We start from the raw sequence: 12887 nt of genomic DNA, 5'->3' as shown, positions 1-12887 counted from the left end.
TAAGCATGATCCATTTGTATACACAGGGCTCGGGACTCACACTCGGGGAGAGGTCCACTTGAGTTTATTCAAAGCTATGTAAACAGGTATTTACAAAGGGGCTTGGGACTTATACCTACATGGAGGCCCATGGTATTTTTGGGAAGATTTAAAGAAACCTTCATTTTTGTTTTTTTGTATTTTTTGGAGTTTTAATTGATCGAGATATGTACAAAAGGCGTACAATGAAATACCTAATTTCATGTACTGGAATGGGTATGTACAAAAGGGGCTTGGGACTTATACCTACGTGGAGGCCCGTGATATATTTACAAAACATGGTTGATCGTTTTATTTACAGACGCGTCGTTTGAAAAACTGTTTGAAAGTTTTTTTGTTTTTTTTGAAAGAGTTTTCTGTATAAAGAAAAACTGTATAAAAGAAAAAAAGGAGTGGGTCTTATACTCTCTAATATTCGAGAGGCCCCACATCGTTTTGAAAATCAATTGATCAATTAAAAGATTTAATCAATAGTTTCAAAAAGAAATGGTTTATTGTTTTGAAAAGAATGATCGTTTGTTTTAAAACAATTTGAATTTGACAAAAGTCAACTTAATTAAGTTAAAATCAAATTTTAATGCTTAATTAAGACCTAAGTGATTAGGGTTTGATCACAAAAATATTTACAAGTGATTAGGTTTGAAAATTAAATGAAAAAACAATATTTAAAGTATTTAAAAACACTTAAAAATGTATCATTTTAAACCTAATTAAAAGCATATTAAATAAATCTTTTTTTGTGATTTTTTTTGATATTGTCAAAATATGTATATTAAATAAGAGGTGTGTAAAAAATGAAGAGAAAATGAATTAATTTGATTGGTTAATTAATGGGTTAAAGTTGTAAAGAAAATAGAGAAAATAGTGATAAAAAATTGGGTTTTGTCTACACAAGGGCTTGAACCCACGCCCTCTCTCTCACCGGCCAAAACACTTACCAACTGGGCTGCGCGCGCAGCTTGTAAGACACACGCGTTCAATTGATTATATTTTAAACTTGATATTTGAAATTTCTGAAACAAAAATGGCGCCAAGAACACACCTTCAACTGATTTTCAAAATTCTTTAAAACTGTGTTGTTTTGGTCAATCAAAGGGTCTATCTCACTCGGTTTTTCACGAGGAACATGATGGTGCCCTCATAATTCATTTATTTTCACTCTAAGGGGGTCAATTTTCGCATGAACATGAAGAACCCTAAAACTGAAATTCAATGTGAAATCGTGTATGTGCAAGTTATGATGCAATTGATTGAGGGTTAATGATCCTCATAGGTGCAGAAACAAGATGGTATGCTCACATTTCATTTATGATGCGTGCAAATATGAGTTTGAAGTTCAAGTGACTTACCTTCAAAAACGGCCAAACTGGAAATCGAATTCTGCAAATGAGGGCTCCCAGATGTTGTTTCTTGATCTGAACACCTTCAATGAACCTTATGAAACATGTTTGAATGCTTGGAACTGTTTGGATTCATCTGTGTAAAGCTATGGAACCCGATCTGCAGTATGGCTCAAGTGAGAATCATGCTATGTGATTTTGGAGTTACAGGTCATGGATGATGGTTGGAACAGCTCATATATGGTATATAGGATGTGTTTGGATGATTAGCTTAGACAGAAATGAGCTTGGGTGAGATTTGGCATGATAAGGCTCAATATGTGTTCATATGGAAGTGAGGTAGTGATTTTGAGTTCTTGGTGTTTTTGGGGTGTATGGATGGATCAAACAACTTCCAAATGATGTTTATGAGTTGTGGGAAGCATCATTTTGCTCAGAACTTCAAAGGTTTAGAGGTTGAGCATTTTACCTCTTTGAAACTTAAGAAACTTGCAATTCAAGAAAGAAGAGAGAAAACCTATAATTGTGAGGTTTTGGTGTGAATTGAAGAGTGATTTGCACCTCTATTTATAGGCCAAGAGTTCTGAACTCAGACCTTTGCAAGTTGATCAAGAATTGGTGATTTGGCTTAAGAGATAAAAAGGAATCTTTTACATTTAATGCAAAATGGTTAAAGTGACCAAACCATGGTTAAAACTCAAGCTTCTTATCCTCTTCCATTCTGATCTCAAATCAGAAAAATATCTCCAATTATTGCCTCTATGCATCATTATTTGGATCATTTGGCAAATTGGTTCATAACTTAGTGAAAATGGCATGAAATTTCAAGTGAAAAGTTCACTAATGTCAAAATTCAAAACCATGGCTACACTTCAAATTTTTTCATGCTCTTGGACATTTTGGAAAGCTCATGTTGCACACTTCAAAACCCTAGTTGAAAGTTTCTTCAAGACCTTTAAGGAAATGGGTGAAAAAGATCCATGAACTTTGAAGAAAAGGAAGTTTTAAGTGAAATTTTCAAAAGATACCAACTTTGAAGCTCCATATCTCTTAAATGGTTGATCTTTTAGAAAAAAATTATATGTGACAAAGTTGTTCATTGGATCAAAATCTACAACTTTAATGTTGGAAGTTTTTTTCAGTTTGTAGGTGAAATTTTGAGAAATTCCCTTCCAAAGTTTGGAAAAAACCATTGAAAAACACTTAGAAAATTTCTAAGTATGGAAAGTCAAACTTTTGACTTTTTGATTCTTGATTGATTTTCTTGATTTTTCTTGATCAAATGACTTCTCATATCATATATTGATGATTTAAAACTTCAAAAGTCATGGTTGACCAAAATTCCTCAAAAGTCAATGGTGATCTTGTACAGTTGACTTTTTCAGTCGAATCGCGTTTCTGGAGATTTCAAATGAAACAGGCTATCCTCACCAAATGAATGGTATGAATGGATCACATTGAAACATTAGAGGATATTGAGCCATGGTTTGATTTGTAGCATCATGTCCTGATTAAAAAGTCAGTTGTTCAGTGAATTAGGTCAAAAACCCTAATTGTCGACCTGATGAAATTGATGACTGTGGATCTTGAATTGAGATGTAATTTCCATTGGATATTGTCATAGGGATTATTTGAGGATGATAGAAACCTTTGATTGACTCCCTGGGGATTTTTTGGGTTTCCCAAATGTGATCCCTGATTTTGGTCCCTGATAGTTCAAAAACCCTAATTCTGATGACTTGAAATTTCACTGTTGATTAATGCTTGTGTAAGAGATGTTCTGAGTCAATGGATTAGGTAAAAATGATGCACTTGGGGTCTTGAGGTCATGTCCCAAGTCATTAGGTCAAATCCTGAGCAAAAGTCAGGGGTGTGCTATCTTCAGTCAAAACCCTAATCTGGTTGATTTAAAGCCTTTGAGCTTGTTGAAATGAATCTCTGAGGACCAAATATTGATTGTTGATGAAGATAGTTCTTTTGAGATGAAGGGAGAACAAAACCCTAATTGATCGTTGCTTGTACTGATGAGTGATTTCTTGATTAAACCCTGCTGAGCACAAGTAACAAACACAAGCTATGCAATTTGTTAGAGATGCAAATGATGCATATGCAAATGATATGAGGTGGTATCTTAGGTCAAAAATTGGGGTATGACACCTGGTAGAGAAGAGCATTAGGGGAATTATGGGAAAAACTAGGTAATTTCTAACCAATGTATGCAAACTCTAAATATTTTGGTATTGTATGGCCGTGGACGGATCTACCCTATGTCAAATGGGGGCAGATGACCCCACTCTTTCAATTGTTTTTCACTAATAAATGAATACTTTTGTGGCTTACTCCAACTTCAAGTGTTGCCTTGTCCCAACAGATCCCACTAATAATGTTTTTAACCAACTAATATTACATTTATTAAAGTATTGTCAATATATATATATATATATATATATATATATATATATATATATATATATATATATATATATATATATATATATATATATATATATATATATATAACGATTACCTTGTCATAGTTATCTTTTTTAGTGTCGGAAATAAAAAAAAAAAAAAATTTCTCCACATGCTACACTAAAATAAAAAGAAATTTGTTATTTTATTTTATTTTATTTTGAAAAATATCATAGATAGAGTGATTTATTAACAATGAAAATTTAACTAATTTAACTCGACTTTATCTATTCAATTTCATTTAATCTACTTGTCTCTATAATCAACTTAGAAATTATGTCATTGATATTCATTTTAGTGAAAAAAAAATTTAATTTAGATGAAATTGTTGTTATTTTTAAAAAAGTTAGTTGGAGTTGGAAAATATATTGTTTATTAACTGGTATATTTAATTTTATAGTTAGTATTTTTTATCTGTTTGTGGCAATTTCTTTTTATAATCATAAATTTTGTGAAAAATTTAAGGTGTAAGTACAACCACAGATAGGTGTCACAAACATAAAGGTGATATATTTAATTAGGGGTGTTCATTTGTTCGAGTATATTTGAACCAAATCGGAATTCAAACCAAACCATGATGTTTTGGTCGAATAACTTTTTAATTCAGGAAAAATCAAACCAAACCAATGAAACTCGATGTTAATTGGTCTAGACAATAGATTTCTAAAATTGTACCCGTAAATCCGTATACTCGAACCAACTATATTAAATCATATAATTTATATCATTATTATCAGGTAAATTAGTATAAAACTCAACTTCAAGAAGGAAAAAAATAAAAATTCATTAATGACATTCCTAGCTTATATGGAGAAACGAAAAAAAATTAAGAATCGTATATTATTGTAAAAAAATAGTTGATGTAAAATTAGATATTTTTTATAGTATTTTTGCACATTTTTTTCTGATGTATCCGATCAATCCTACGAAATTCAACCTATTATTTCTCGGTTTGCTTCGGATTGAATTTTATCAAAAAAATGTTCAAATCAAATCCAAAACGATCTATATATTTTTTGTCCGTTTAGACATTGTTTTCTCTCGAAATCGAACCAAACCGATCCGCGAACACCCTTATATTTAATTTTATTGAGAGAAAAAATCATACAATACTAAAAAATGAAGGCATATAGAGATAAAATATAGTAGGTTTTAAATGTTAAAAGTGTCTTAAATTTTATCAATAAAACTGAGATATAAATCCGTACTCTAGATCTTACAATTGTTTAATTGTATAAAACTGAGAATAAAACTTAGTATATATTACTTCGTCTGCAAATAAAAAAAAAGACTTTAATTTTTATAAATCTAGTAGTATAAATTTCTCATCTTCAAATTTTTTCCTAATTATAACAATCTTAATCTTTTTTTAAATTCTATGATAAAATAGCTATCAGAAATTCATGCATTCAATTGAAAATTCTCAGATTTAAACTCGTCAAAAGATGTCCAATCTAGTAATAATAATATTTGTCAAATGAATTAGACCGTACAAATAACAAATAACAATGTGATTACTTTATCGTTTATGTACTCATATTGTTGGGTTTCAAGTGCAAAAGTGTTAAAGTTCTACATCAATTAAGAATTAAGTAAATGTTAGACTTATAAGAGAGGTAACTCATATTCTGAACCTGATTATCTTCCATGAATCTTTTGTGATTGTTGAGAACTCAGAGAATATTGACAATAGTCACAAATTGCCTTCATCTTCTTTTTTACGATAACCTTCGTAGCGTAGATCATTAGAAGATACTTTTTTCTTATTTCTTTAATCTCATAAAAACTTCAAGCATATTGACTTATGAATGCATGTTCATCTTTAAGTAGGATTAATCAAGGGAAAACTTCAAGACATTGTGTCGGGTTTCTAATTACATTGCAAATACCTCAAACCTTTGTAAATTCAATCCTAGAGGAATCAAAACTTAAATAATATCTTAAATACAATTAATGACTGACGAATATACTAGTAAGTTTTTTTTTTTTACTTTAAGTTAATTTATGTAATGCATGCAATGAATGATCATACATTGGTTAACTAATGTTATGGGTTCACACAAGGGAGGTTATACATAATAAGTATTAATGAGATTTAGCTATTACTCGTAGGTGGTTGATTTAGCTAGTGACTAGAGAATATGAACGACATACTCAAGGATGCAAGACTATAATCGTGTATACCTAGTATAATGTAAGCATGCTAGTGAGTAGATGAATGAAATAGTGGTAAATTAATTATATAATAATGTAAAGGAAAACCTGGATTGGTGTTATCAAATATAGGAAAATTCTGACAACAATTGGTTCAATATTACAGGACAAACATGTAGTGTTTATATCCAGTGGAGGAGAATCCTGAATATATGATAAAGAAGAGCATTAAGGGTATTGGGGGGGGGGGACTTGAGTAATTTTAAACTAGTGTAAGCAAATTCCAAATATTTAGATAATAGAAGACAAACATTAAATGAGGCTCTTACATTCAAAATAAAAATCAAAAGTAAAGTAATATGTTATGGTTAATAAAAGATGCATGTTATGTGTTAATGATGTATAGTTTACTACAAGAATGTGAAAGAGTGTTTGTTGAACTAAGACATGTAAATGTGTAGTTAGATAGTTAATAGACCTAATTAAGAATGTAAAAGAGTGTTTGTTGAGCTTTTATATGTTTTATTTATAACAACTAAGCATGGTCACGTCTTAGTGGAATCAAAGAAATTTGACCGGAACTCATGTATATATAGGGTATTTTATTATATAAAACCCAATAATTTATGTAATTTTTTGTTGGAAAATATTTTATTTCCCATTTTTTGTTTCAGTTTATTCTCCTTTATTTTCCTTTATTCTCCATTAAGGATAGAATTAATGGTAATTTAAGGTATTCCCATTTTATGAACCATCTTGAGGTTGAGGAATAAAACACAACAAATTTATACCATTCTCTTCAATATGGTATCAGAGCTAATGGTTTGAGTAAGGGATCGGTTCCTTATATCGAAAGTCTTCCCGACATGATGGTGGTCAGGCGGCATGTTTCGTTGTAGTGCCCACAATGGCGGTACAAGTGTTTGTGGATGAAAGAGCTTTAAGAAACAAGAATGAGTGGGTGTCATCCTGCAGATACCTCTATGGATCCTAATGTTAAACTTTGGGGAGAAGGTAATGTTTATGTTGATACTGGAAGATATCAGAGATTGGTTGGGAAATTGATTTATTTGTCACACACCCGACCTGATATTGCCTTCTCAATTAGTGTAGCAAGTAAGTTTATGCATTCTCCTTTCGAGGAATATCTTGAGGTTGTCAATTGGATACTGAGATATTTGAAGGGAAATCTTGGAAAAGGCTTATTAAGAAAACTAGTGAAAGAAATGTATTTATAACTAGTGATAGAAGATCAACATCTGGATATTGTATTTATGTTTGGGGTAATTTTGTGACATGGAGGAGCAAGAAGTAAGAAGTTGTAGCAAGAAGTAGTGCAGAAGCCGAGTTTAAAGTTACGTAGAACCTAAGATGAAAATTGAGTTTCCATTGAAATTATACTCTGATAGTAAAGCAGCTATTGGCATAGCTCATAAGCTAGTTCAACATGACAAAATCAAGCATATTGAAATTGATTGACACTTCATAAAGGAGAAGTTAAATGTTGGAATCATATGTCTACCTTTTGTGACTTCAAATCAGCAAACTACGGATATTCTGACCAAAAGTTTGACAAGATCTACCTTTGAGCATCTGATAGAAAAATTAGACGTGATAGATATATATGCACCAACTTAAGGAGGGTGTTGAAAAATATTTTATTTTCCTATTTTAATTTTCCGTTTATTCTCCTTTATTTTCCTTTATCCTCCATTAAACAGAGAATTACTTGTAATTTATGGTATTTCCACTATATAAACTAGCATGAAGCTGAGGAATAAAACACAACAGTTTTTTTACCATTCTCTTCAATATATTTAAATAGAATAATTTAAACTTGATTTTTTTATTTTATCCAATATCTAAAGTTAATCTTATATCGAATCTATTCCTTTAAATTTTCAAATTTTTTAAAAAATGTGTGAGTATAAAATGATGAAGGAATATTTACTATTAATATATTTTGAATTTTTTAAATATTATAACAAGTAATAATAATATGAGCAAGAACAAGTGCATGTTGGATCATACACAATCTCATAACAATCTCTAAAATCCATTTACAACCAATCAACTTCCAAACACATCTCCACGTGTCATACTCCAAAGCTATCCCACAAAATTTCCATAATACAAAAACATCCTCAGCATTATCCAAACATCCTCAGCACCACCATGTTCCCAGCTGTTAGAACCATAGCTCTACACTCATCTTCACTATGCACTGTCTCTTCAGAGAAACCATCATCACCATCACCACCTTCCTCAATTTCCAAACCAAACACAACCCTTTTAATTCCCAAACCCAAAAGCCTCCTCCAAAACCACCCTCTTTACACACCAACTCAAGAAAAACTCTCCCTTCAATTCAAAGAGAAAATCCTATGTCTTGAAGTAATGGGCATTGATTCAGGTAAAGCACTTTCCCAGAACCCTACTCTTCACACAGCCTCCTTGGAATCCATTCACTCCATTATCTCCTTCCTTGTCTCCAAAGGCATCCTACATAAAGACCTTCCAAGAATCTTTGGCATGTGTCCAACGATTCTTACTTCAAGCATCAAAACTGATCTCAACCCAGTTTTTGATTTTCTTGTGCATGAACTCAAAGTGCCTGATCATAGCTTTAGAAAAGTTGTGAAAAAGTGTCCAAGGCTGCTTACTTCAAGTGTGGTGAATCAGCTTAAACCAGCTTTGTTTTATTTGAGGAGATTAGGGTTAAGGGATTTAGAGGCTTTGGCTTATCAAGATTGTGTGCTTTTGGTTTCCAATGTTGAGAGGACACTTATACCTAAGCTTAAGCATTTGGAGAGTATGGGATTTAGTAAAGAAGAGGTTAGGTTTATGGTTTTGAGGTGTCCTGCATTGTTGACTTTTAGTATTGAGAATAATTTTCAGCCAAAGTTTGAGTATTTTTCTGTGGAAATGGGGGGGAAATTGGAGGAGTTGAAAGAGTTTCCTCAGTATTTCTCTTTTAGTTTGGAGAATAGGATTAAAGTTAGATACATGGAGGTTGTTGATAGTGGAGTCAATTTGCCTTTGTCATTGATGCTTAAAAGTACTGATGATGAGTTTAGGGAGTTGATAAAGAAAGGGACTAGAGGTGGATGATTATTGTATTAGAAGCATTTTGATGAATATATATGCATTTGTATATGTGAATCTATAAATTTGACAAATTGTTTAAATGCTATGTATATGTTTTCTAGTTTCTTTTTTACTGATTCCTTACATGACACATAACTAATGTTGGTATAAGTTATTGCTAATGTAATTCAATTGAAGTTGTGAAAGCTGCATTTTGCTGCGATTCTATGTAAAATATTAAGGATTGTGAGGCGGCTGTGATTTAAAATCGAAATCAAATTACTTTCTCTTAAATACTTACAAAAGCATCAACAACTTATGATACAAACAGAAAGAGAGAAAAAAAAACAGTAGAATCTGCTGCATTAGACAACTATTTATACAAAAGGAGTTGTTTTCAAAACTAATGTACTTGTTGCATGGAAACCAACACTTCCATTATTCGGAATGCCTGGGGTTATGTCTCATCCCAAGCTTTAAACCAAAACTGAGTTATCTGGCAGCTTTACGAGTGATTTTCTGTTTAGAAGGAAAATTCTTCCGAAAGAAATGCTGTCCATGCATCCTGGTACAAAACAGAAAATATGAACTTAACTTTCACTTCTGCGTATTGTGTGGGTATATATCTAGTATGTGTATATTTTACAAACCTGAAGAATGGAGAAAGCCTTCTCAGCTACATACTTCTGTAATAGAGTTGCTCCTCTTTGCTGAAGTTTGTCAGGGTGGAGGCATAATCTTGCTTTCTGATAGGCTTTCTTCACTTGCGAGTTTTCTATTAGGCTCATATAAGGAGTAGCAGACCAGCCACTCTCAGGCCATAGAATCTGTCAAATGGAAACATATAACCATGTCAATTCTCTTGGTAACTGCATACATCAAAGTGGTATAAAATTACAAAAACACTTGAATAACTTGTCAAGCATTACATGATGTAGTGTCGAAAGCAGTTGCCTGATGTCGGTTTCCTTGTCAGATGACCACAATCTTATATCTCTGTCTAACTTCTCTGTTTCTGTCGGTACTTTCTGCAGAAACACAAATTGTTTACTACCTTTACAAATAATCAATACATCATGCACATTCAATGAACATATCTAGTAAAATCAAATGCGTCTTATCCTAACCAAATGAAATGTATTACCTCTGGAGATTCGACCATTACAACTCCATCATGGTATTCACCTGCACAAGGCCTTCCTGCATTAGATGATCAGAGGTAAGTACGAAATGTTGCCTTTGTCTGTTTCAAAAGATCTATTCTGCATTAAATATGTACGAGGTATTTTTCTATGCGTGCGGTTAAGACAATCACCTTCCATTCCAGTGTTTTTTTTATTGCCATCATCTCTCAAACTTGATTCTTCATTAGTTCGCGAGTGAAACTTCTCTTTAGCCCATGCAATTGCGTCATCAATGGCTTCAGTTCCACAATTTTCCTCTCTAAAACTAGAGTTAATCTCTATAACATAAGAGCTCATAACTTCATCATCCTCATCATCATCATCATCATGGGCAATAACTAGTTCCGGAAGCACGTGATCATAAACCGAATGTTTTAGTTCGGGTTCTTGACAAACTCCAGAGACAGCGGAAAACGGGGAACTGAGTTCCCAGTCATATGTGGATAGTTTGATGCTTTGATATGAGTTGGATTCAGCACTAATTGTTTCTGGGGATGTGACTCTTCTTGAGGACCCATTATCCTGACATGGAAAAAGTGGCCTCTTCTGTTTAATTGGCTGTTCCTCATGCGTCACAGTGGATGAGTTCCATTTATATGGGACTTTGATTGGCCTGTAACAATCATTCAGTTTCATATTATAGTTTGGTACAAAGAAAGTATATTCATATCAAAACTTAGCTCTAAATTGATTAAATTGATTGAATAAAGTTTAAGTGAGTTGGACTCCGATGGTTCTTTAGGGTCAAAGCAGAGCAGGGAATTGAACCCACGGTTTTTCAAAGTATGAATAAACTCTTTACTAATGAGTCAACTTTTATCGCCTACTTAGCTTTAAAGTGATGGGAAAAAGTGAATTGAACTCTTATGGTTCCTCATAGTCAGTGCTGATAGTTGAATCCACTATTTTTTAGAGAATGAGTGAGCTCTTTACTAATTGAGTCAATTTTTACGTCTAATTAACTCTAAATTGATTGAATAAAGTTTAAGTGAGTTGGACTCTGATAATTCTTCATGGTCAGAGCTGAGAGTTGAATCTACAACTTTTGAGAATTAACTCTTTACTGAGTCAATTTTTATTGACTACTCCGTACTTAGCTCTAAATTGACTAAATAAAGTTTAAGTCAGTTGGACTCTGATAGTTCTTCATGGTCAGAGCAAAGAGTTGAATCCACGATTTATCAAAGTATGAATCAACTCTTTACTAACATAATCAACTTTTATCGCCCACTTAACTCTAAATTGATTGAATAGAGTTTAAGTGAGTTGGATTCTGATAATTCTTCATGATTAGAACAAAGAGTTGAATTCACTTTTTTTTAGAATGAGTGAACTCTTTCCTAACTGAGTCAACTTTCATTAACTACTTGGCTCTAAATCTAAACCTGCTGATAAAAAGTAAAACTAATCGCAATTTATTAATTTCCTCAAATATCACTTTTATCAAAAAGGTCATAACTGTCAATTCCCAAAATAACAAACTGAACGACAAACAGTTAATTGGTTATGATTTCAGTTTCGGTACCTGAGCTTTGAAGCAAAGTCTGAAAGTGCCACGTCATCACCGATCTCCGGCCGGAGAGGACTCAGCTCCTCCGAACTAATCGCCGACGAAGAATTCGACTTCGATTTCGCATTGGACTGAGACCCTGACCGTTCTCTTGATCTCCGGTCATCATCCGACCCGAAAATATCTCCATAAAACGCGTCATCTTGCGTTGGGATTCTAAACACCGGCAAGCTCCGGCCATTCTTGGCCGCCGCCGGCGGTCCAAACACCGGTTGCTTGAAAATTTCCTCGTAGAAAGAACCTGACCTGGAGAACTTATGCGTGAGAAGGCTTCTAGGTGGACCTCCGAAGACATCGGCAAAATCTTCAGCGTCCAAGGTTTCCGTTTCGGAGACGCCGGTGTTGGAGAAGATGGACCGGGAAGATGATCGGTGCTCCATTGATCGCCGCCGGGGAAGTGCAGACGTTAATCCCATTGGAGTTCTCCATGATTCGTCCATTTTCCGGTGAGGGAATTCTGTGTACTGACCGGAATATTCTCACCGGAAAAAAAGAAAGTGTAGCATGTGTTTATATATAGAATTGAAGAATATAAAGAATAGACTAAAATAAAATTAGGAAGAAAAAGTGATTCTTGAAAAAAGCCATTGATTGCCTTTTACTCTTTAATTTATTAAATGAATATATCTTTTTATGATTAGCAGAGCAAGCTTGCTCCTCTTCATGATTATATGTATGTATGTATGTATTCTATCCCTTTGATTCAAAGAATGTGGGAGTAATGAAGGATTTTAATCATTGAAAAATGAAGATGAGGTTGATGTATAAAAAAAAGGAAAATGATAAAAAAAATTGAACATAATTATTTGTTGAATTTTAATTTATAAATATCAATTCAAATTAATATAGCTTACACAAAAAAAAAATTCAAATTAGTATATAAAAATAAACAAATATATATTTAACTTTAAATTAAAAGTTTATAACATAATTAAGTAAACTAATACATATCAATTGATCTAGTTCATTCATCCAAATTTAACCTCTTAATTATATGACAGGAAATAAGTCGAGTCAAACTCGTCTCAATTTACTTCAACT

At 32.8% G+C, this 12887-nt stretch overlaps 2 protein-coding genes across 2 annotated transcripts; one reads left to right on the top strand and one right to left on the bottom strand.

The window, feature by feature from the left end:
- The first annotated feature begins 8148 nt into the window (after window positions 1-8148).
- On the top strand, window positions 8149-9161 carry LOC131636455 (transcription termination factor MTEF1, chloroplastic-like). The gene has a single exon (XM_058907061.1). It carries the CDS (start codon window positions 8181-8183, stop codon window positions 9114-9116), a length of 936 nt encoding a protein of 311 aa, XP_058763044.1. The 5' UTR covers window positions 8149-8180; the 3' UTR covers window positions 9117-9161.
- A 192-nt stretch (window positions 9162-9353) lies between these two features.
- On the bottom strand, window positions 9354-12536 carry LOC131636454 (uncharacterized). The gene is made up of 6 exons (XM_058907060.1): window positions 11802-12536; window positions 10408-10889; window positions 10237-10292; window positions 10022-10120; window positions 9743-9919; window positions 9354-9657 (listed from the first exon to the last, which is right to left on the bottom strand). Exons 1-6 carry the CDS (start codon window positions 12284-12286, stop codon window positions 9616-9618), a joined length of 1341 nt encoding a protein of 446 aa, XP_058763043.1. The 5' UTR covers window positions 12287-12536; the 3' UTR covers window positions 9354-9615.
- Between the last annotated feature and the right edge of the window lie 351 nt (window positions 12537-12887).

Source organism: Vicia villosa, unplaced genomic scaffold (genome assembly GCF_029867415.1).
Source record: "Vicia villosa cultivar HV-30 ecotype Madison, WI unplaced genomic scaffold, Vvil1.0 ctg.001745F_1_1, whole genome shotgun sequence".
In the NCBI taxonomy this organism is placed as follows: domain Eukaryota; kingdom Viridiplantae; phylum Streptophyta; class Magnoliopsida; order Fabales; family Fabaceae; genus Vicia; species Vicia villosa.
The sequence above is the reverse complement of the archived record's forward strand: the minus strand, read 5'-3'. Positions and strand labels throughout refer to the sequence as shown.